General features: G+C 36.0%; 5 protein-coding genes and 3 non-coding genes across 12 annotated transcripts; 3 read left to right on the top strand and 5 right to left on the bottom strand.

Annotated features, from left to right (window-relative positions):
- Positions 1-350: 350 nt before the first annotated feature.
- F08B6.7 lies at positions 351-511 on the bottom strand. Its single transcript, NR_101571.1, has one exon. It is a non-coding gene; the product is annotated as an Unclassified non-coding RNA F08B6.7 (non-coding RNA).
- A 5427-nt stretch (positions 512-5938) lies between these two features.
- Positions 5939-12117, bottom strand: pqn-21 (C2H2-type domain-containing protein; the record flags this gene model as incomplete). 4 transcript variants are annotated; one of them, NM_001025858.4, is made up of 13 exons in its annotated part: positions 5939-6589; positions 6641-6756; positions 6803-7195; positions 7278-7572; positions 8371-8502; positions 8558-8657; positions 9163-9226; positions 9281-9348; positions 9470-9768; positions 10482-10720; positions 10774-10977; positions 11404-11613; positions 11734-12117. In NM_001025858.4, the coding sequence occupies 13 exons, from the start codon at positions 11870-11872 to the stop codon at positions 6482-6484; spliced, it is 2367 nt and encodes a 788-aa protein (NP_001021029.1). The 4 variants fall into 4 exon arrangements, with proteins under 4 accessions (NP_001021029.1, NP_491940.2, NP_001293280.1 ...); NM_059539.6 differs by having other exon boundaries at positions 5942-6589; positions 9163-9348; positions 11734-11876; NM_001306351.3 differs by lacking the exons at positions 11404-11613; positions 11734-12117 and having other exon boundaries at positions 6482-6589; positions 10774-10909.
- Positions 12118-12764: 647 nt separating this feature from the next.
- On the top strand, positions 12765-16363 carry cye-1 (G1/S-specific cyclin-E). 2 transcript variants are annotated; one of them, NM_001025857.4, is made up of 8 exons: positions 12765-12863; positions 12953-13097; positions 13957-14035; positions 14088-14351; positions 14486-14874; positions 15134-15307; positions 15349-15720; positions 15781-16363. In NM_001025857.4, exons 1-8 carry the CDS (start codon positions 12787-12789, stop codon positions 15844-15846), a joined length of 1566 nt encoding a protein of 521 aa, NP_001021028.1. In that variant the 5' UTR covers positions 12765-12786; the 3' UTR covers positions 15847-16363. The 2 variants fall into 2 exon arrangements, with proteins under 2 accessions (NP_001021028.1, NP_001021027.1); NM_001025856.4 differs by having other exon boundaries at positions 12772-12863; positions 14079-14351; positions 15781-16362.
- Positions 13769-13840, top strand: C37A2.t1. The gene has a single exon. It is a non-coding gene; the product is annotated as a tRNA-Cys (tRNA).
- A 470-nt stretch (positions 16364-16833) lies between the features above and the next one.
- On the top strand, positions 16834-19105 carry acdh-5 (medium-chain acyl-CoA dehydrogenase). Its single transcript, NM_059541.5, has 6 exons — positions 16834-16892; positions 17067-17384; positions 17716-17850; positions 17898-18250; positions 18487-18840; positions 18887-19105. Exons 1-6 carry the CDS (start codon positions 16874-16876, stop codon positions 19034-19036), a joined length of 1329 nt encoding a protein of 442 aa, NP_491942.1. The 5' UTR covers positions 16834-16873; the 3' UTR covers positions 19037-19105.
- Positions 19106-19997: 892 nt separating this feature from the next.
- On the bottom strand, positions 19998-20968 carry etfm-1 (Electron transfer flavoprotein beta subunit lysine methyltransferase homolog). The gene is made up of 4 exons (NM_059542.5): positions 20625-20968; positions 20362-20572; positions 20232-20312; positions 19998-20163 (listed from the first exon to the last, which is right to left on the bottom strand). Exons 1-4 carry the CDS (start codon positions 20950-20952, stop codon positions 20049-20051), a joined length of 735 nt encoding a protein of 244 aa, NP_491943.2. The 5' UTR covers positions 20953-20968; the 3' UTR covers positions 19998-20048.
- A 36-nt stretch (positions 20969-21004) lies between these two features.
- On the bottom strand, positions 21005-21704 carry rplp-2.1 (Large ribosomal subunit protein P2). The gene is made up of 3 exons (NM_059543.8): positions 21621-21704; positions 21404-21574; positions 21005-21198 (listed from the first exon to the last, which is right to left on the bottom strand). The coding sequence occupies exons 1-3, from the start codon at positions 21700-21702 to the stop codon at positions 21128-21130; spliced, it is 324 nt and encodes a 107-aa protein (NP_491944.2). The 5' UTR covers positions 21703-21704; the 3' UTR covers positions 21005-21127.
- A 959-nt stretch (positions 21705-22663) lies between these two features.
- On the bottom strand, positions 22664-22804 carry C37A2.9. Its single transcript, NR_050217.1, has one exon. It is a non-coding gene; the product is annotated as an Unclassified non-coding RNA C37A2.9 (non-coding RNA).
- Between the last annotated feature and the right edge of the window lie 29 nt (positions 22805-22833).

Here is a 22833-nt window from a genome sequence, read left to right on the forward strand (position 1 = left end):
ATAACAGACAAAAATCATGGATTCTCTTTTGTAGCGATCTTTTCGGAAGTTTTTCATATGGTGCAGAGTAGTTTGATTAAGGAGAAAAGGTTAAGCTTCATTTCTCAAATTAGCTGATACATTTTATTATTTTAAAAGAAATCAGACTAATAAGTTTTGGCCTCAACTACTTGAACCACAAGATTTCCAGTCAGAATTTCCCAATTTTTCACTAGACCGTAAAATTAAATTTCAGTTTTTAGGAACGAAATTCGGTCGAAATGGCCCGTGTCATTCAAATGTTTTCCGGCTGTAATTTGAAAAAAAAACTGTAATATTTCAAACTTGTAAAGTTTAGAATCTTGTCAGTGTAATATTGCTTCAAAATTCAAAGAGTTATTAGTAATCAGTGATAAATAAGAAAACAGGTGACAACAAGTGATGAGAGGATGACAATTAGAGAAATAGTGTAAGGATTATTGTGGATTAGAGATAAGCGGGAGCCTTCGCTTGACAGAGCAACAGACGAAACAGTAGTTGTTGTAATATGAGAATTTGTTTTCTAGTCGAATGGGAAAGTATTATTAGTTCGAAAAAGTACAGTATTCTTTTAGAAATGCAATCATTTTTCCTAAAAATTTTAATTCTAATAAATACGATTCTACCACCGCAATCGTAGTAATTTTCTATGCAGGGTTAGATACAAAATTTAAAGGCTAAAAAACCTTGATTTGTTTCACAGGAGTATAATTTTATAAATTTAATTTTCTGAATAAAAAATAATTGAACTTAGTGTATAATTTTCAAATTTTTCATTCTACAAAAATTGAATATTTTCATGATGTATTTTTAAATGTATTTTCCAGAAAACTGTAATTTCCAAACAAAATTCGTTTTGAAAAAACTGTAGAAAATTCAAAAATCAACTGAATTTTTAGATGACTAACAAAAAGGTAAAGAAATTCGAGTGATGATCTCAAGTTCTAAGAAGAAATGAAATTGGAAAAACAAAAAGTGAGTGGGAGTGTAGGGACCTCGGCGGCTCCCGCGAGTAGAAGCATCAGCTCATTGTGCTCATCATCGACTGGCATCTGATAGAAATAGAGAGAAAGAGATTTTAGAGCGAAGAAGCTTCTTCTTCTCTGTTACACATTCTGCCGCCCGCCCCCTCATGGCAGCCATGAAGACGCGGGCATTTTCAACCAACAATCGTGTGCCTAGAATCTCCAGGATATCTGTGATCTTTTGTTGAATGGACTGAGAAAAACGGATACAGATTACGGTAGTTCTTCACACTTTTCCAACTGACTGACTGATCGAAGAGCGAAACTATTTGGAAAGGAGGACCCAGGATTCTTTTTTTTGCTGAGAAAAATATTGATGATAATTGAGGTGCTATGGTGATGAATTGTAGTGATAAGAAGTTGATTTCTGGGAATATGTGGTTTTAAATATCTTTTAACTCAATCATTGCCCAGAAAAGTTTTGGAGAAACTTTTGAAATAAAACAAAGTTCATCATAGATCGCTTTTGGCTTAAATTAATTGAACAAATCGCGTTAGCGTCGAACTTCATTGATTACTTCCAAATCAGCAATAAAACTCAGATATATTGCTTTAGTTGTTCTTCGATGTTTCCTGATTGTTGACTCAAATGTTGTGTTTTTTTAAACTAAAAAAAAACGTTCGAATTTGGTTTTTAAAAAATAAATTTACTCTTATTTTAAAATAAAATTTTAAGATTCAGAGTCATAAATGAAGAAATGTATGTACCTACTTAAACATATGCACATGAAATTTGTAGATAACAAAATCACCAGTCATGTACTGTATTTATCTACATATAAACGCTCGTAGTCTTCCGTGGGTGATTTCAAAATTTATGGTAGGCCTGCAACGAGATATACATCACTCAGAAAACGGGTAACGTTTTAAAAAAATGATATGTGTTCCTGGTATTTCATCATCTGTTCCAACTTTCATCTATTTCAATTTGTGATCATTTTCATCATTTCCGTTATTTTTGGCACACATGTTCTTTTTCTTCTTTTCCTGCACCACTGTCTCCAAAATGGCGGGGGCCGCTGCGGGAATGTCGCAGAATCAATGATATCTGAAGTCGGCGGCAAGCCAATTGTTTCGCATAAAAAGTGGTCCCCGAATTGTGTTGTGCCATCGTTGGTTTCTCTTAGCTCAAGCAGTGGGCTTTCCTTTCTCCCGAGAGAAAAAGAAAGAGCTACCTGAAACGTTGTAATTTCTCGAAGAACCTCCACAAAATCAACACTCTCTTGGACATAAGTCAACTAACTTTTTTGTTTTCTTCTCGCTTAGAAAATATCAGGAAAAGGAATCAACGATTGACGGAAAGGGGAGAAAAACTAAAAATGATTGTTTTTGATTGATTCACCTATTACCTATTCACACCTACACTTTTACGAACGCATGGCATGAGAAATGTCTGCGATAAAATGAAAAGGTCTACAGTTGTTCAAAAACTTCTGAAAATTTCCCTTCAGTTGCTGGAAATATTTAAAAGTTGGTAAAAACTAACATCTTTCAAAACTTAACAAGCTTTTTGGTGGTATCCGATAATTTTGGAAACATTCCGAAAAGATACATTTCAGAAATATATTTCAAATATAGTAAATTATACGGTTTAATTACCCACGTTTGAGGTATCGTATTAACTACGGTTGCGCTCCCAGTGAGTGTAATAATGGTTAAACACGATAAAACGGTCAATGACTAAGGGTGATTAACCCCCCTCCAGCGCTTCCCAGCACGGCGGCAAGTGGGGGTGACTTATCGAGGTCAGAGATCCTCTGTTAAAAAACTCACCCTCAGAGGTAAGGAGATCCTCTTGGAAAAAGCTCCATGGTGGGGTCCATCAGAGTACCCAGTGATGAGCTGAAACTCTGGTCCCTCAAGCCTTCTTCCTGGGTTATCGGTAATTTTTGGGCGGTCGTTGTTGGGTGCCGCATGTCTTCGACCCCCGCTAAGTGTGGGGGAGCCGGGTAAAACCGCACGTTCGAATGGTCTCTAACCCAACTCTCCAGTCTTCCTTCGTTAAGGAGTCTGGGTTTGCCTGCTGAGTGATGGCGCTATCGGGTTCTGAGAGGTTCATTGTTTCCTCGCTGACGTACCTGATGCTATCATGGAGACGCACGGAATAGGTGTTTATCGTAGATCCTCTCGGGGAACCACGATCATTACCGGGGACTTCCCGTTCCAGTGATCGTTTAGCTGTGGCTAAGCATAGATGGACGCGAGTCGGTAGAGGTATGAACCAACCTCAATCTGACGAGTATCCTGAAGTGCTGCTGTTGCAGTCACTGGATGTGGACCTCCAAGCCCTGCCTTGCATCATTTTGTCGGTGTCTCACCGCACGTGATATGAGAAAGGTCGCAAACCCCTAGATATCTTGAAAGACGGGACGGCCACCCAAAGGGTCAGTGGATTCCGCTGGAATCATCGTGTACAAACCAACCTCGATGATGAAGGCAGATTAAGCTGACTCTCTACGGTAAGGCTGTCTAGGGTCGGTCTCGTTTGATCCCATTGCGGGGTAGAGGCCTAGTCCGTGAGGAAAAAAGGCGGGTAACTCGATCAGGTGCCAGTAGATCTTCGGATCCGACGGCTCTGGTTAAGAGAAACCCTGTGATGGAGAAGACAGTTGGGCTGACAAAGGGGTAACCCGTCAGCGGACCATCACAGCAATCACGCAAACCAGTGATTATGCGGATGGACCAATCTGTTGGAGGGTGTTCCTCTTTGTTTGACCCGTCGAACAATTGGAATAAAAGCTTGCTGCTGGCTTTACAGCACATTCATAATGGCCCCTCTTTTCTATAAACTCCCCAGCAACTGGTGGTCCCGTTAATTCGGGTTCTTGCCACTATTGCGCCAGGCTCGCCGACACATTTCAGAAATATACTTCAAATATAGTAAATAATACTGTGAAGCCAGAGAGTAAAATATACTGTGAAGCCAGAGAGTAAATTATTATGTGAAGCCAGAGAGTAAAATATACTGTGAAGCCAGAGAGTAAATTATTATGTGAAGCCAGAGAGTAAAATATACTGTGAAGCCAGAGAGTAAATTATTATGTGAAGCCAGAGAGTAAAATATACTGTGAAGCCAGAGAGTAAATTATTATGTGAAGCCAGAGAGTAAAATATACTGTGAAGCCAGAGAGTAAATTATTATGTGAAGCCAGAGAGTAAAATATACTGTGAAGCCAGAGAGTAAATTATTATGTGAAGCCAGAGAGTAAAATATACTGTGAAGCCAGAGAGTAAATTATTCTGTGAAGCCAGAGAGTAAATTATTCTGTGAAGCCAGAGAGCAAAATATACTGTGAAGCCAGAGAGTAAATTATTATGTGAAGCCAGAGAGTAAAATATACTGTGAAGCCAGAGAGTAAATTATTATGTGAAGCCAGAGAGTAAAATATACTGTGAAGCCAGAGAGTAAATTATTCTGTGAAGCCAGAGAGTAAAATATACTGTGAAGCCAGAGAGTAAATTATTATGTGAAGCCAGAGAGTAAAATATACTGTGAAGCCAGAGAGTAAATTATTATGTGAAGCCAGAGAGTAAAATATACTGTGAAGCCAGAGAGTAAAATAATCGGTGAAGCCAGAGAGTAAAATATAGTGGGAAGCCAGAGAGTAAATTATTCTGTGAAGCCAGAGAGTAAATTATTCTGTGAAGCCAGAGAGTAAAATATACTGTGAAGCCAGAGAGTAAATTATTATGTGAAGCCAGAGAGTAAAATATACTGTGAAGCCAGAGAGTAAATTATTATGTGAAGCCAGAGAGTAAAATATACTGTGAAGCCAGAGAGTAAAATATACTGTGAAGCCAGAGAGTAAATTATTTTGTGAAGCCAGAAAGTAAAATATACTGTGAAGCCAGAGAGTAAATTATTATGTGAAGCCAGAGAGTAAAATATACTGTGAAGCCAGAGAGTAAATTATTATGTGAAGCCAGAGAGTAAAATATACTGTGAAGCCAGAGAGTAAATTATTATGTGAAGCCAGAGAGTAAAATATACTGTGAAGCCAGAGAGTAAAATATACTGTGAAGCCAGAGAGTAAAATAATCGGTGAAGCCAGAGAGTAAAATATAGTGGGAAGCCAGAGAGTAAATTATTCTGTGAAGCCAGAGAGTAAATTATTCTGTGAAGCCAGAGAGTAAATTATTCTGTGAAGCCAGAGAGTAAATTATTCTGTGAAGCCAGAAAGTAAAATATACTGTGAAGCCAGAGAGTAAAATATACTGTGAAGCCAGAGAGTAAAATAATCGGTGAAGCCAGAGAGTAAATTATTCTGTGAAGCCAGAGAGTAAATTATTCTGTGAAGCCAGAAAGTAAAATATACTGTGAAGCCAGAGAGTAAATTATTATGTGAAGCCAGAGAGTAAAATATACTGTGAAGCCAGAGAGTAAAATAATCGGTGAAGCCAGAGAGTAAATTATTCTGTGAAGCCAGAGAGTAAATTATTCTGTGAAGCCAGAAAGTAAAATATAGTGGGAAGCCAGAGAGTAAATTATTCTGTGAAGCCAGAAAGTAAAATATACTGTGAAGCCAGAGAGTAAAATATACTGTGAAGCCAGAGAGTAAAATAATCGGTGAAGCCAGAGAGTAAATTATTCTGTGAAGCCAGAGAGTAAATTATTCTGTGAAGCCAGAAAGTAAAATATAGTGGGAAGCCAGAGAGTAAATTATTCTGTGAAGCCAGAAAGTAAAATATAGTGGGAAGCCAGAGAGTAAATTATTCTGTGAAGCCAGAGAGTAAATTATTCTGTGAAGCCAGAGAGTAAATTATTCTGTGAAGCCAGAGAGTAAAATATACTGTGAAGCCAGAGAGTAAATTATTCTGTGAAGCCAGAGAGTAAATTATTCTGTGAAGCCAGAGAGTAAATTATTCTGTGAAGCCAGAGAATACTTTTTTTGTGGTTTCAGATTTTTATAAGTTTATTGTACTTTTTAAAAAATACCTTGTGTGTTTTATGGTTGGTTTTACAAAGGCACATAAAAAACCAAAAGCACTGAAGATGTATTCAGTCAAACGAGCAAAAAGGTAAAACAATTTTTGTCAATAAAAGACCAAAAAAACATTTTTGAATCAAGAGAGCAATGAGTCGGCGATGGAGGAAATTTGTGGTTCGGTGTGTGTTTTTTGTAGACATGAGGGAGAGGATGCAACAAAGAGAACGAGATAAATCATTTGGGCACTGTATGAGAAAAGGAGGCTTCATATAATTTAACAATGTTACTCTGTTCGAGAAGAAAATGGTAAGGGAAGTGTCTGTATCTTGAGATAAAGAATAAATAATTCTCAACTTCAAAGACAGTCTAGGCATCAGATAGTAATAGTTTAATACAAACAAAACACTTTTCAGTGTTACTCAAATAAAGTAATCTCTATGAAGCAATGATGGAGCACAACAATTATTGATAATTAAACAGGCACCGGTTTCAGTCAATTGATTTGAACGATCATTTTGGTGGTAGTTGTGGAACACCCGGGAATCCAGGAACACCTTGTACCATGTGTGGCATTCCCATCATCATCATTAACAATTCTTGATTTGCCATTTGTGGTGCCTGAAAATAATGGTTTGAGAGTTTAAGCTTTCAGAAATAGTATAAATGTACCATTCCTCTCTGCATTTGCATTTGCATCTGCTGTATTATTTGATGTTGTGCAGCCGCTTGTTGCTGTTGCTGTTGCTGTTGTTGCTGCTGTTGTAATAGAATACTTTGCGGCGTTCCTGAATATTAACAAATTTAAAGCTATCTTAAATTGAGTTTAAAAACCTGGCTGCATCATCTGTGGAGGAAGGAATTGTCGTTGCGGTGTGACTACTCCAGTAGTACTCACACTTTCAGATGGCGTCTTTGGTGTAGCCGACTGTTGTCGTTGCTGGTTCTCGCGAGATTTCGCCAGTTCATGGATCTTGTGGGAATCTGATACGGATATGGTTTGTCGAGACGGTGTCCGTGACATTTGTTGTTGTTGTGACATCGCAACAGCAATTCGTTGCTGATCCATCATTGCAGCCATTTGTGGATTCATCATTGCTGGATGAAATGGAGGAGGAATAAAGACGCCTGCCATTGGATGAGCTTGAATCATTGTTGGTGGTTGGGCTGAAGATGATGATGGAGCAGTTGATAATGATGGATTATGGGGTGGCTGGAGTTGGTTTACTGAAAATTTTCTGATTTTGTGATATCGATACACTCAGATTTTCTCTAGAATTTATGAGATTATAATGAAGAAAAAACAAACGTTTCTGTTGTTGTTGCTGTTGCTGCTTATTCTTCTCGGCTAGCGCATTCGCCACCATCGACGGATTGATGCCAATTTTCGCAGAAACTGGGGTGGCTGGCGTAGATCGTTGAGCGCCAACTGGTGGTACAACTGACGTGGTAGCCGAAGTTGTTGAAGATGAAACCTGAGCGATTCCCATAAGTGTTGCGACAGCTGATGAAGCCGACGATGACGGAGTTTTCAAGACAAGATCAGTGGGTTTTGTCTCCGAATCGTCATCTGAGAGATCTTCATAAACATTTCCAATTGGGGTCTGAAAAATTCAATTTTTGAAGAGGTCAGAAATTTTCCCCACAGTGCAAACTACTAATTTGACGTTTTATACAGCTGGTGTGGTTTTCATAACAAAATGTACACTAGACTGGTATTATTATTTAATACCCGGGTATTCCTGGTGCTAAAAAAAAGAAGTTCGGTGAGTAGGTTGAATTTTTTCAATAGAAGTTTATCTTGGAGGGACGGGCTCTGAAACTCTCCACAATCGAAAAATGAAAGAATGGTCGTTAAATCGTATCTTACACTGCCATGTGTCTGATTGTGTACTCCTCGAGGATTTGTGTACTCCTCGAGGAAAAGGATTTTACTGTTTTTTTATTTAAACATTCGTGCATTCAACTTTCGAATCTCTATTTTGTCTTGTATTCAAAGTGACTTATCTCAGTGTCAGAATCTTGCCCAAGTTTGGTCCAAGAAATATTAACTTGGATCATGTTTACTAAACTTGACAAAAGTGGAAAGTGACAAAAGTGACAGTATACTTGATTTATGCTTTGCCAAAGTTCAAGCCAAGCTTGTACCAACTCTTGCCCAACTTTTGCCCAAGTAAGCAAGCTTCTTATCCAAGTTGATATTTTTTGAGCCAAACTTGGGCAAGAGGTTTGTTCAAATGCAGAGATAAGTGCAAATCAATGTAATAAATATTGGAGACTACTCGGAACAAAACTTTGTAGTTTTTCTCCTCGGGGAGTACATGAGCTATGTAAATCCACACATCGTTTCTTCCATTTTCAAACACAAAAGTATCTTATTCTTGTTATCAAAACAGTCTTACCTTAATTGGTACTTCTTTTTTGAGAATTGGCATCTGTGGCATCGGTGGTAAATCATCGTCAATTTGTGTGCTATTATTTTGAGTTTCCAATGATGAGATAGATGTTTGTGTGCATATTGACTCGTACATCATCTAAATAATGATAAAACTGTTTTTCTTACTGTATAACATATGTGGTTAGTCTTACAACTCGTCGTTTATGGTTTTTTGATATATGATATTCAAGATCTGTTGTTTTTTGAAACCGTTTCTCACACCCGTCGTAGTGGCAATCGTGAAGTTGAGCTCTGTAAGAAAATGAAATTGCAAATTAAAGTTCGGAGTTGTTTTAAAATATATTATATAAAGTTTGTTGTTGCATAAATGTGTGCTATAGAAGATTTTGAAGTTTTTTTCTTGTATAAATTTCTAATTAATTAAAGAAGAGTCAGTGAACAAAGTGATTAAAATTACTCCTATGTTGCTGAAATGACAAAAGATCACAGTAAAACTTTTTTTAAACAAATACTTAAATGAAGTCGACCACAAAATGTTATTTTCAATGAGTTCGATATTTCAAAATCTTTAAAATTATTTTTAGGAGTTCAAACATGCAAAAAACCTCTACATTCATCAAAAAGTTCATTTCACAAAAATTTTTCAATTTGCCAAAACTTTGTCTGAAATGTTGACATTTATGAGTGTTTTGTTTTAATGGTTTTTAGTGTATTTCTACATTTAAACAAAATCCTCAAAGCTGGAGCAACTCCACTTTTAAAAGTTATAATTAAATTTGGCAAATGTTGAACTTACACATCAACTTCTACGAGCTCGCATTTCTTAGATCCGTATTGTTCATTATTTTGATTTTCATCCTCTAAATCATCATCATTTGTTTCTTCTTTCTTTCGTTTTCCTTTTTGTTTATCACCTTTCCCGTCTTTCAGCACAGAACCACCACGAGCTCCACGACCATTTGAGCTTGCCGAGCTTGATCGTCTGAAATATGTTAACTATTTTTATTTTTAGCCAAAATGCAAACTATTGACTTTAGGAATTTGTAGTGAATAAACTTTATCAGCATTAATTTCACTATATGTCATTAATTATACCAACTCACCCATCTTTTCCTTCTTCATTTCCAGAACTACTTGCAGTTTTCTTTTTATTGTTATTGTTACCCATTGATGATGCAATATTGTTTGTCAATGAAGATGCCATTGGAGGTAGACCATCACCAATAAATCCAATAAGATCACATCCTTTTACACGGAATGCTAATGAATTCTTTGTTCGGTACATAACAGTAACCTCAAGAGTCATCTGGGATCCTGGTGGGGTATCCATTATTGCTTCATTGCATAAAAGACCAGATGTATCTGTTGATCGTGTTGTGATCACATTTGTTCCGATATCTCGCTGAAAAGTTGAATATAAAAATAATGAAATGTATAATTTTTCGTTTTTTAAAGTATTGATTCGTCTATTTGAATTCCCTGCAAAATGATAAGCCACGCCCACAAACGAAAAATCGTCTTCGAACTACGTTCATTCCGTCGATTATTGGTCTTGCAACTCACACTTTGGAGCAAATTCAAAACACTTACTAAAACTTAAAGAAAAACGTTTTGAAAGTAGAATTTCAACTTTTTCACTTAATATTTACTTTTCATTTGTGGTTTTTCGGAATTTCAGACTTACAGGCGCAATTTTGCTTTTGTTGCTCTAATATATGGTACCCGGTCTCGACGTGACAATTTTTTGTTAATTACAAGCATGTGTGTGCCTTTAAAGAGTACTGTACTTTAGAAATTTCGTTGTTGTTGAATTTTCATCGATTTTTCTCACAATTTGTGTTGAAATGTATGTGTTTTTAATTGTTTTTTAAAATTTTGTTATTAATAAATAAATATATTTTTATCGAAAACTAGGAAAAATCGATGAAAATTTTGCAGCAATGAGTTCTTAATTACAGTACTCTTTAAAGGCGCACACGTTGTTGTATTTAATAACATTGTCGTGTCGAGACCGGGTACCGTATTTCTGGTGCAAAAATCGCAATATTTCGCGTCTGTGGTGATGAAGCAAAATCTATTTTTTACAATTTTCAGAATTGATTTAATTTTTCTTACTTTTGCCCGTTTCGAATGTGGTGCAGTATCAGGTGTCTTCTGAATAGGCATCATTGGTACTGAAACTATGTCTTCGTCAGTGAAACATGCTGATATAGCAATGGTAGCCATATGAGAACTAGATCTTTTGGATCTTTGTGGAGTTGTTGAAAGGTTTGAAGATCCAGATGATGATGATGAAGAGGCAACTGTTTCAAGGCTTAACTTGCGTTTTTCACTCGAAAAAATATCTGTGGACTCTGAAATAATATTTAAATTTCAAAAAAAGCTCTTTAACTACGAAGATACAAACCTTTACGCTTTCTTTGAGCTTTTTCTGTGCTCTGTGGTGGTTTCATCAGTCCATTTTCCTTTTTGGAAGGTGTTGGACTTTTTGATGTTGTCATATCGGATGAAACAGGCGATTGAGCATGTTTCTCATCTGACATCTCTTCAACTTTTAAATCTTGTTCATCGATTAACTTCGGAGAGAATGATGATGTTGACTCAACGACAGCTGGAAAAATAAACCGTGTTTTTTCTTCAATAAATATTTTTTATCAAGTTTTTATGAGTATATTTACTTTTCTTGGACTCTCTGTTAAAATTTCGAACATTCTTCTTATATTGCGCTCATAATTTTTTTTTAAATGTTAATGAAGAGAGCTATTTGCAGTAGACTATCTAAGCAATTTAATTGTTAATTTTTAATTTTTAGTGCCTTCGCTTATCTATTTTGTTTTTAATAGCCTGAATTTCCATTTCCCTAGAGGATCTCTCGAAAGTTTTGAAATTATTTGAGCAGCTACGGTAGATGCGACTTTCGTGCATTTACGCGTGGCGGTGTTCACACTGATCCCAAAAATTTTTGTTTGAAATAAATTGCTTTTTTTTCGCAATCTTTCATTCTTATTCATTGCTTTTCCGTTTACCATTTTCATACCATTTTCATCTGTTTTTTCCACTTTTAAAAATTCTTCTCGCATTTTATCAGTAGGCTCGGATATTTGTTCGTCTTTGACAAGATCTTCTGGTTTTTCATCAATTTCTAGTTGTATTTCTTCATCAATTTCCATTGGTTCAATATCATCATTCTCATCATCCTCATCTAACTCGCCGTCTTCTTTTCCAGAAGTTTCCGCTTGATCGTGAGCTAAATGCAATAATTTTCAAGATTTACGAGAAATATTTTTTTTTTCTTAAAAAAAATTTCAAACGAAATTTCAAAAAATTATTTAGAAGTTTTTGTTAATCATTGAAACAAATAACGTACCGTCATAAGTTGTTTGAAATTCGGGGGTTTCCTGCAACGGTGGAGGAAGAGGTGGGGGCGCTGAAATCGATGGTTTGTCTTCCGAATCGGACGGACTTTCATCGATCTGTAGACGACCCTCGTCCTCATCGTCTGACATGTTGCTGAAAATTTGAAAATTAAAATTTTACAAAAGATTTAATTAAAGCAATAATCAAATTTTTAAAATACAATTTGAAATGAGAGAAATTTTAAAAATAATAGATATAGTTTTGAAGGTTTTGATACTTGAAAAACGTTATCCTTATTTGGTAGCTTATGAAAACAAAACAAAAACAACTGCAAGATGTGTTTCGGATGTTTTTTCTTCATTCTCTCAATTGTCTGACATCTCCGGAGGCAGTTGCTGTGCCCTCTATTGGTACGTGTCGATTGCCTGCGTCTCTGTGTCAAGAGGCACCCTCTCATCTCTCTGGAGACGGCAGAGAAACATGAGATCGTGGTAAGACCATCAGGGAGGACGGCGGCAAATCGGAGGGAACGCGCGAAATGAGCGCGCGATTTGAATCTAGAGACCATATGACGGAGGTTGTCTGTAGTTGACCTTTTTCGGTTTTATCTGAACTTTCACAGATTGATTGCGTAATGTCCACTAGACATTCGTTATGGTATAATTGATATTTCTTTATTAATTTTCATTAAATATCAGATATCAATCTCTAAATTTCAAGCATAGAAAGTATCGTGCAAACATGAACAGTTTCATGAGCTCAGTTTATATTTTAAATTCACACCTAATTCAAATCTTAAATAATTTTTAATGGAATAACTGCAAATCTAAATCTAAAACCAAAACGACCTTCATTCACTTGTACCAAATCTTATCTGATTTTATGAATTTAAAATCTTATTCTTCTTCACCTCTGACTGATAGTTTATGTTCTCCCTATTGTGTACACTCAAAACTGCACAACATTTGTTATTTGAGCCAGTTTCAGTCGTTATCTTCCTATTTATTTGTTTTTGAATATTTTGAATAGCTCGACTTGATATTTTCAGGGAAATTTGATCAAAATGGCTGGAAGAAAGTCATCAAGGACGGCTGAACGTGTCCCCACTACACAAAAGCCAGAAAGAAAATCTGCTATTTTGTAAGTTGAATTTAGATGGATATTAGAGAACTGATAATTTTTAGACTTTATAAATATTTATTCATCTTTCGAAAAATTTTAATTTTCAGATCTCCACATGACGAACTGCGTGAACGTCTTCTGGAGACTGCAATTGATATGAAGGAAAATATTCCACAACGAAATACCCGAAATTCGAGCGTTGGAAGTCAGAAATCAGATTGTTCTGAGACAAGAAAACGACGAAGTACTAAGGTTTGTGTGCTTATCAGTGAACATTTTAAGATGGAACAAGGGAAATGAAATAGAGAGTGATAAGAAAAGTACTTTTTTAAATTATAATATTACTACTTGTACAAATGCCTAAAGAGATTTTTGCTTCTAATTTTTCGAAAACCGTAAGAAAAACTGTCAAACGATTGCGGATTGTTACTAAGCTGAATGGGGGTAAGGAATACATTTTAATTTGCCAACAAAATTAGCAAATATTTCTAGATTTAAACACATTTTGCTATATTTTCAGTTTTGAATTTAACTTATTTAGGTAACAGCATTCATCCAGAAACACAATGTCTAACAAATTAATTGAATTTCGTGGGTAACTAACTAACAGTCAAACGCTCAATATTGAGTAGTCTGGGTTCTACAGGAAACATCTCTCGTTAAATAATTTGCAAACAAAGTTTGCACTGAGAAACAGACACTTTGTATTTGACCAGTGTAATAGTGCGCCAAAATGTACTCATTCTCCCGTTTTCTTTTTTCTTCTCTCATCTCATGTTCACACCAGCACCTCAGATTTGCGAGAAAATAAGACGCAGACATCGATAGTCATAGTGACCAGTCTCTTTCGTATGCAGAACACAGTTTTGTGTCCGCTTTGTATGTCCAATACTTGTTTGCCGTCTGAGTCTCACTGTTCATCTGGGGGTATAGCTCAGTGGCAGAGCATTCGACTGCAGATCGAGAGGTCCCTGGTTCAACTCCGGGTGCCCCCTAAATACTTTTTGCATTTTGGCTTCTGCTTAGAATCATGACGATCAAATAAGTTTCCTAAATTTGAACAAAATTATATAGTGGTTCAATCTTGTTTGATAATTTATTAATTTTACAGGAAGGTCCAGCTGCAAAACGTCATTCGGGCGAGAAGCATCGAAATGGTAGCCGCGAAGATTCTTTGGAGTATATTAGTGGTAATCTAGTTTTATTAGAGTAAAAATGATATTCTGTTTGAAGAATATTCAGATGATCGTGAAGTTGGATCTTCATCATCACAATCATCAAGAACCCGTGGACAACCACTTCCAGCTATGCCTGAGGAAGAAGAAGTGTTTGATAAATCATCTTCATCTGATAATCTTGCCGAATCTGAAGAAAGTCATGAGATGGTCCGATTGGAAGAGAGACAGGATATTGAAGAAGAAATTGAGGATGATTTTGATGATGAAGAGGAGGATGTTGTTAACGATAAAGAGGAGTACGAAGAAATTGAATCTGAAGATGAAGATGGTTAGTTTCAAAAATACTCATGATGCGTTTGAAATTATTAGCATTTTAGATCAAAATTTGATAAAAAATAGTGTCTCCAAAGAGAGTATCAGTGTTTCAAGCTGAAAAACCTACCCAATTTTGATACAATTTAGATTATCCTGTCCAAAACGAAGGATTTGCCGTTACAAAACGGCTCATGAACGACGAACATATGGTTACGGCTCCAACGTTTCTCAGCACAGCAAAATGCGATGGAATAGGATCACCAACAAAAGTTTGGTCTCTTATGGTCAAACGAGACGAAATTCCACGTGCTACACGATTCTTGCTTGGAAATCATCCGGATATGGATGATGAAAAGCGACGTATTTTAATTGATTGGATGATGGAAGTGTGTGAATCAGAAAAATTGCACCGAGAAACATTTCATTTGGCTGTTGATTATGTTGATAGATATTTAGAGTCATCAAATGTTGAATGTTCAACGGATAATTTTCAATTGGTCGGGACGGCTGCTCTATTTATAGCTGCTAAATACGAGGTAACAATCAGGGGTTTCACTGACACATTTTTCGTTTTTTTTTTTTAGCAAAACCGAAAAAAATTCTAAAACACTTCAAAATCGATAGTTCTCAAACGGAATTAAATATTTATATTACGATTTACACCCTTTTTCAAAAATCCAAAAAAACCGGCAAGCCTGGTAATAATTTTAATAAAATATTTCACCGATCTAGAATTTGGGTTCAATTAATTTTTTCACAGTATAGATTCACATTAATTTTTGTTTTTTTTTTCAGGAAATTTATCCACCTAAGTGCATCGATTTTGCTCATCTCACCGATAGTGCATTCACCTGTGATAATATTCGAACTATGGAAGTTCTTATCGTCAAGTATATTGGGTGGAGTCTTGGGCCAATCACAAGTATTCAATGGCTCTCAACATATCTTCAATTACTCGGAACCGGCAAAGTAGGATTTTAAATTTTTTGTTGATTAAAATATTTTTTCAGAAGAACAAGTCTGATCACTACGAAGAGCAAAACATGTACGTGCCAGAATTACTCCGTTCAGAATATCTTGAAATGTGTAAAATTCTCGATTTTCTGCTATTTGAGATCGACTCATTTACTTTCTCCTATCGTACCATCGCTGCTGCTGTTCTTTTTGTCAACTATGAGCCAACTTGTGCTGTTGAGAAGGCTACCGGATTTATGCAGGCTCAACTTGAAAAAGTTATTGAATATGTTGAACCGGTGTGCCGGGCGTTCGCCAAACAACGACAACTTCTTGACGATGTTATTCCAAAACATGAATCAATAAAATCGGATGATTCACACAATATTCAAGTATACGTTAAAAGGAGTTCAATGGAACCTATTGTGGTAGGTGGATATATAAAATTCATGAATTAGAGGTTGTTTTCATAATTTTTATTTTTCCAGAAAAGCGAACGAGAGAGGATTCAGCATTTAAAAGCTCGCCGTCTTCATCCGCAACGACTTTTCTAAAATAACCCGCAATAGGATTCTTTTATCATCGAAATTTCTGTAGATTACTTACTTCAAATAATCATGCACACAGGTTGTCCCCGTTAATTCTTTCCTTCAATCTCTTTCTCTCTTTCACCTAGTCTGTGCCATTTCAATATGATTGCACCCCGGAAAATATCAAAAACTTCACTTAACAAGTGATCCCATATTACAAAAATATTCAAATTCCGAAAATCGAAAGATGCATTTCCGTTTTATTTTACCGAATTTTGATGTTTTTGTAATGTGTTTAAACCCCTTTTACAATTAACTTATTAATGTTTTGTTTTACTCATCTCACTTCCCCTTCTTACTTTGTGCTTATTTTATGTTTTAGGTTTTTTTATTGTATCATAAAACTGGAAATTTTGAAATAGGCTTCTTTCTCCCTAAACTTTTTTAACAGGTACTGTAACTGGTACATATCCTCTGCCCCACCCCGCTCCCAACTCGTCTTTGTCTGTTTGTTTATACGAAATACAATTTTTAACGAGTATGCGGGTTTCTGTTAGCTTCAACAATACGATCATTCAAATTTTAAAATTAAGAAACTATAAAAGCACAGTATTTACGTGAGTTGAAACAAAATGCCTTCTCCAAATTTCTTAACACTGAAAAATTTTCGGAAAAAAAGCAGAAATTACTCCGCAAAAAATTAAGGACATCATTCCAATATTTTTTTTTACTTATTTGATGAAAAATTAATATATTCCAATAAATTAAAATGAATTATCATCTCAGGAATACTGTAGAATTACTTTAAGATTTTGGCTTATTTATATTAAGTGGTACGGTAGGGGTACTGTAGGTGTATTGCAGAGTTGTAGACACTGTAAATGAAATTCCAAAGAGCATAAAATTTATCAAAAAAAAGTTTGCGTGAATTTCTAATTAATGTTTAATCTTCTTTTTTTGTTAAAATTTGTTCAGGGTTTCTTATCAAAAAATGAATCATTATTTAGTTTCTTGGCTAAAACACTACTCATCTTCGTAGTTTCTTGCCGTGATGTTTCAAGCTTTGTTAAGTAAGTTTGAGTGAATTTCTGGTTTTGGTGGAATTTATTCTGATATCGAAAGCTCTATGTCTATTCAATCAATTGATGAAAATGCGTAAATAGGGAACTATGCACACACGGCGGCTCAGACTGATGAAGCTTTTCTAGTTTTGGAGAATGAGGTCTAATTGAGCAAATTTTCAGCAAAACTCAAAAATAATGCGGCTTTGGGAGCAGCTGCAAATAACTTGAACAAGTTCAGAAGTTCGAATCTTGGTAATCAGAGACGTTCTGTCTCAGTTGCTGTGACATCAACATCTCCGAAATCGGAAAAGCCAGTAGCCAGGGAACATATGATTTATGATGAAACTCATTTTGTCATGCAGAAGAGTTTGGGAAAACTTATCGAAGAAAAAATCAATCCAAATGTGGCAAAATGGGAACAAGACGGGCGGTATCCAGCACATTTGGTATTCAAAATGCTTGGAGATCATGGTGTTTTTGGTGTTAATAAACCAGAAGGTAATACGCTTTTTTTAGCTAACTTGTTTTATTAATTAGTTATCCATGCAATATTATTATTTGATTGGACTTTTCAAAACGAAAAAGTGTTACCACAAAAAACCAAAAGCGTAGATTTCAGAACTTGGAAGAATAACTTCCAGGTTACAATTAGAATATCAGAACACCAACTTTTTGGGTTCTAAAAATGTCAAGAGCCTGTAAAACTACATCATTCTAAAATGTTAAAAAGATAGTACTGGTGGGAGGAAAACCTTAAAGATACAAAAAACTGCAAGAATAATAGAATTAATACGGTGTGTTATTTCTCATTTTTACCAACGATTTTTAGCATTTGGTGGAACTGGAACGGATATTGCAATGGCAACAGCAATTGCTGAGCAGATGGGAGCAATTAATTGTGGATCAATTCCAATGTCAGTTATGGTTCAGACTGATATGAGTACACCTGCACTTGCACAGTTTGGTGAGTATTTCCGTTTACCACCAAAATTAGAAATAATTGAATATTAGGTTCTGATGCTCTTCGCGAAAGATTCCTTCGTCCATCAATCACTGGAGATCTTGTCAGTTCATTGGCTGTATCTGAACCACATGCTGGATCCGATGTATCAGCTGTGCACACACACGCACGTCGTCAAGGATCTGACTTGATAATCAATGGTTCGAAAATGTGGATTACAAATGGTGGTCAGGCGGATTGGGCGTGTGTTCTTGTGAACACATCAAATACATCGAATGTTCATAAGAATAAATCGTTGGTTTGTGTTCCATTGGATGCTGTTGGAGTTCATAGATCAACTCCACTGGATAAGTTGGGAATGAGAAGTTCGGATACTGTTCAGTTATTTTTTGAAGATGTTCGCGTGAGTTTTGAGACACAAAAAACAATTATTTCGTTTTCAACAATGATAATTTCAAAATACCAACAAAAAAGTTCACCACGAGTTTTGAATATTAGTTTTTCGTTGATTATTTGTGCTTGAACATTCTTGCATCAATTCAGGACCTTTACCTAGTTGCGTGATTACAGTACACATATTTTCACTTTTTAAAAGCAATAGTAAGAAATTTATTTCAATTTTAAACTAAAATCCTGCAGGTCCCTTCATCTTACATAATTGGAGAAGAAGGTCGTGGATTTGGATATCAAATGAAACAATTCAATGATGAACGTCTTGTAACTGTTGCTGTTGGCCTTCTTCCACTTCAAAAATGTATTGATGAGACAATTGAATATGCAAGGGATCGATTGCTTTTCGGAAAGACTCTTCTTGATCAACAATACATTCAATTCCAATTGGCTGAGTTGGAAGCAGAGCTCGAGGCAACTCGTGCACTGTTGTATCGAACTGTTCTGGCACGAAGCCGTGGAGATGATGTGAGCATGTTGACTGCAATGGCAAAATTGAAGATTGGAAGATTGGCTAGAGCTATTACTGATCAGTGTTTGCAGGTAACAAATACAAAACTTTTCACAATTTCTAAATGATATTTTATAGGTGTGGGGAGGTGCAGGATATTTGAATGAAAATGGAATTTCGAGAGCTTTCCGAGATTTCCGTCTTTTCTCGATCGGAGCCGGTTGCGATGAGGTCATGATGAGAATCATTCATAAGGCTCAGTCACGTAGACAACTGAAGAAGGCATAGGATTGATTTATTCCGTAGCTATTCTATTTTCCTTTCTGTAGTATTCTCGCAATAAAATTTTTTATTGTGTGTTCAGTGATTTCAGAGATCTTATTAAAGTGAAAAAGCCATCAAGGTTGACGCATGCCTACGTTCTAACGTCTACCTCATACTTGCCTAGGTGCCTACCTCATGCCGTCTACGCCATACCTGCTTATATCTTTTCAAACCTACAGGAAGCTTAAAGCTCCCCCTGATGCCCTGACTATCTAAATCCTTGCCTTATGATGCCTGCCTACTTTTATGTGAAACAGTTTTTATTTATTTTTTAAGTATTTTGAGATGTGCGTACTGTTTGGTTGTGAAAATTGCAAATTGTAATTGGTGAATTTTTATCTTGAAGAATTGAATTGTATACGTTAATGATAGAACAACTATTGTACAAGATACTTAATCGCGTACTAAATATAACATAAGTGTAGAAACGAAAATTTATGTCAAGTACAAACAGGTATGCGTCTTTAAGGAGTACTGTAGCTTTAAAACTTTCGTTAACGAGGAATTTCCATCGATTTTTCATAGTTTTTGTCACGACTTGTTAAGTAAAATGTATGTTTCTTTTTTAATTGTTAAAATGTTAGTTTTTTAATGAGTACATATGTTTTTTTTCAACGAAAAGCTATGAAAAATCGGTGAAAATTTGTACTTTAAAAGTACTTTAAAAAGCGCAAACCCGTTTGTATTTGACAATAATTGTCGTGTCGAGACCAGGTACCGTATTTTTGGCACAAAATGGCAAAATTTTGCGTCTGAGCAATAGCAGTTAACAATTCCACGAGCCTAAATTCGAAAAATCCTTTCAACTTCTATAGGAGTTTTTTTCAAAGTTCCGATGCATCCTTTGTCTGTAAGACTTTGGAGCTCCTAGATTGTCCTGGAATGATTTTCTTTCCGTTAGAGGCCAGTTACAATAGTTTCTAGTAAAGTTCAACAATTTTATTCCTGAAAGACTAATTCAGTTTAAATTTAACAGTTATTGGAATTTTAATTCAAATACTTTCGCAGTATTGAATCCGTAATGTTCCTTAATGACGTATCCTGGAAGTGAAAACTCGGCCAATTGATTTTTGGTGAACTTCGTTTTGTATCTGTAAACCGAATTTATGAGGTTATGAGAAACATTTTCTATTTGAAAATGAAATTGCAAAGTATTCACCGTTGCAAGTATTCGGATTCGGCTAGTGGATGACGATCGGGGTCACCAACAAGTACTCTGACCATATGTGCATCTTGAATTCTGTAGAATTTAATTATATGTTTTTGCACCAATTTTGAGATATTCCTACTTTTTAAGCCACGAAAAAAGAAGTTCAGCAAAGTCAGAATCGTAAAACATGTCACCTAGGAGAATGAATTTTCTGATATTTTTGGAGTCAGTGAAAAATTGAGTGGACATTCTTTCATTTTTATCATCTAAAAAATTGATCGAAGAGTATTGAATCTTTGAATCTCTTAAATTGTTCAGATGGAAATTGAGCTTCGTGGATAGAAGTGCATCTGAAATAAGTAGCTCATTCTACACTGATTAACTTCAATCTCAAAAACAAACATCTATCAATGTCGTTTGCTAGAATCTTCTTCGCTCCACAAATAGAAGCAGATATCGAGGCTGAACCACAGCCGGCGCCGAAGTCGACAATTTCTGATCCTTGAAACAAAGGTTTATTATCAAGAATGAACCTTGATAGGCCTTGGCCGCCAGGCCAATAGAATGCCCAATAGGGATCTGGAAGAGGACAAGCATCGGGAGTGCTCATCCACAGTGGACTAGCAATTGTAATAAGATGAAGATTGATTTCTGGAGTTAGACTTTCATTGCTAACTATTGTATTTCGAATCATCCATTTCGCAGCAGCATTTAGGCTGGGCTTCAACATGATCACTCTTTGATTGCTAAATGTAAATTCCGGATTGTTTGTTCGAGACTCAAAAATTAGATAAATTCATATAACGGCATTTTCCCCAAAGTTTCAAACAATTCTACATCGCGACTTTCGAGCAAATTTTTTTAAATCGTTCATTGAATGACGAATAACAACTTTAACAACACATTTAGTCGAAGAGACCGAAGCCCATGTCGTCGTCGGATTCCTCCTTTGGCTCCTCCTTCTTCTTCTCTTCGGCTGAAACATTTGAATTTAAAAAAAATAGGGATCTTCTGCGTACCCAGATAAAAAATTACTACTGCGGAGCACATAGTATTCAAAATCTCTTACTTGCTTAAATTTTTAAGTGACTCACGCCACCTGTACTGCTTCGAAATTTTAAATCGTGCTCCGCAATGGATTATTTTTAAATGTGGGTCATAATTAGTGAAACAAAACTTGCCTTTTGGTGCGGCTCCTCCTGATGGGGCGGCAGCAGCTGGGGCAGATCCGCCTGATGGGACCGAGCTGAGCTTGACCTTGCCCTGGGCGATAACCTCGGAGATAGTCTTTCCCTTGAGGGCATCGACGACGGAGTTGGCGTTCTCCATGTCGCAGTCGAGACCTCCGGCTTCTGCAATATAAGTATTTATATCGGAAAAACGTGATATAAAACTTACCGAGGACCTTAAGGACATCTTGTGCAGATGGGGAGGCATTTCCACCGAGGGTGGCGAGAAGATAAGCTCCCAAGTACTTCATGGCTGAAAATATAAGTTTAACAGGTCCAAAATTTTGATAAGAAAACAAAATAAGTTGTGAATAAACGTGTTCAGATAAAGAAGCTAGAAAAATAAGTTTGTAAAAAACTATTTATTTATTTTATCAAAAAGTTCCAATCAAAAGAAAAAATAAACCACTCCGACAAATTCGCGATGGAAGATAAATTCACTATGACTTCAGAAAACATTAATTCGTTATTTTCTGAACAAATTTTAAAGCACTATCATTTTAAACAAATTAATTTTTAAAAAAGGTGTAACAAACGGCCATTTTCAGTTAAAAACTCGAAAAAAGAGGCAAAAAATTTAGGATTTCATGAGTTTCGAAGGAGAAAAGAGAGTGCAGACACAGAAGTCTATCCGAGACGCCAGTTCGGGTACGGTATCACTCGTTTCACGTGTGCGATATTTTAATAATTGACCAATTTACGCAAATTGGCTCGATTTTCAGCCATTTTCAGCAAAGAGCACTTTCACGTCAGTTCTACTGTCTGATGCTTTATAAAAATTTGATAACTTAATACACTGCATTAAAGCATCATCTAAAAGTGAAGAATTCCGTTATCGATTTTTGAAGTCGAATCTGTAATGTAATTTACAATTTCAAAAGTTCCATATTTCATAGCTACATCTTTCTTTTATTAGTCTGTTATGTTGATATCTGCTTTTAAAAAAGCCTGAATGATTGCAGACATTGAGTAATCGGTTGAGTATCAAATCGACCGCGACGCGGTGGTGCTGCGTCGCGGTCGCGTTACGACCGTGAGTGTCCGCCGTTCTTTCGGAACCGCCGAACTGCCATGCGCAAACTACGTCATCAGGATAGTTTCTGATTTTCAGATATTCCATTTTTGACTTTTGGGTGCAAGAAGAACAGCTTTTCGACGTCCCTATCGCATTTCTCTACCAAAACTCCGCCCCATTATTGATTTTCCTTGCACTTTTCCCTTCAGGCAATTCAAATTTCGCGCCGTAGAAAACTAAAATACTTATCAGTTTTGGCTTAAATTTCAAAAAACTTTTTACAGTAAAGGAGAAACGAACTATTTATAATTCCCCAAGACTATATTTGTTAGAAAAATCTTCTTCGTTCAAAAGTTCTCTTAAGTAG

Source organism: Caenorhabditis elegans, chromosome I, assembly GCF_000002985.6.
Source record: "Caenorhabditis elegans chromosome I".
In the NCBI taxonomy this organism is placed as follows: Eukaryota; Metazoa; Nematoda; class Chromadorea; order Rhabditida; family Rhabditidae; genus Caenorhabditis; species Caenorhabditis elegans.

Excerpts from the sequence above, each read along its gene's own strand:
- cye-1 (NM_001025856.4), top strand. The coding sequence starts at position 12,787 with ATGGCTGGAAGAAAGTCATCAAGGACGGCTGAACGTGTCCCCACTACA. Across the intron at positions 13,098-13,956 it reads GAAAACGACGAAGTACTAAG|GAAGGTCCAGCTGCAAAACG; the intron begins GTTTGTGTGCTT and ends TTAATTTTACAG. Across the intron at positions 14,036-14,078 it reads TTCTTTGGAGTATATTAGTG|AATATTCAGATGATCGTGAA; the intron begins GTAATCTAGTTT and ends TTCTGTTTGAAG.
- acdh-5 (NM_059541.5), top strand. Across the intron at positions 18,251-18,486 it reads TATTTTTTGAAGATGTTCGC|GTCCCTTCATCTTACATAAT; the intron begins GTGAGTTTTGAG and ends AAAATCCTGCAG. Across the intron at positions 18,841-18,886 it reads TTACTGATCAGTGTTTGCAG|GTGTGGGGAGGTGCAGGATA; the intron begins GTAACAAATACA and ends GATATTTTATAG.
- etfm-1 (NM_059542.5), bottom strand. The coding sequence starts at position 20,952 with ATGTTGAAGCCCAGCCTAAATGCTGCTGCGAAATGGATGATTCGAAAT. Across the intron at positions 20,313-20,361 it reads CTTTTTTCGTGGCTTAAAAA|AATTCAAGATGCACATATGG; the intron begins GTAGGAATATCT and ends TAAATTCTACAG. Across the intron at positions 20,164-20,231 it reads GAATCCGAATACTTGCAACG|ATACAAAACGAAGTTCACCA; the intron begins GTGAATACTTTG and ends TTCGGTTTACAG.
- rplp-2.1 (NM_059543.8), bottom strand. The coding sequence starts at position 21,702 with ATGAAGTACTTGGGAGCTTATCTTCTCGCCACCCTCGGTGGAAATGCC. Across the intron at positions 21,575-21,620 it reads AGATGTCCTTAAGGTCCTCG|AAGCCGGAGGTCTCGACTGC; the intron begins GTAAGTTTTATA and ends CTTATATTGCAG. Across the intron at positions 21,199-21,403 it reads AGGAGGAGCCGCACCAAAAG|CCGAAGAGAAGAAGAAGGAG; the intron begins GCAAGTTTTGTT and ends CAAATGTTTCAG.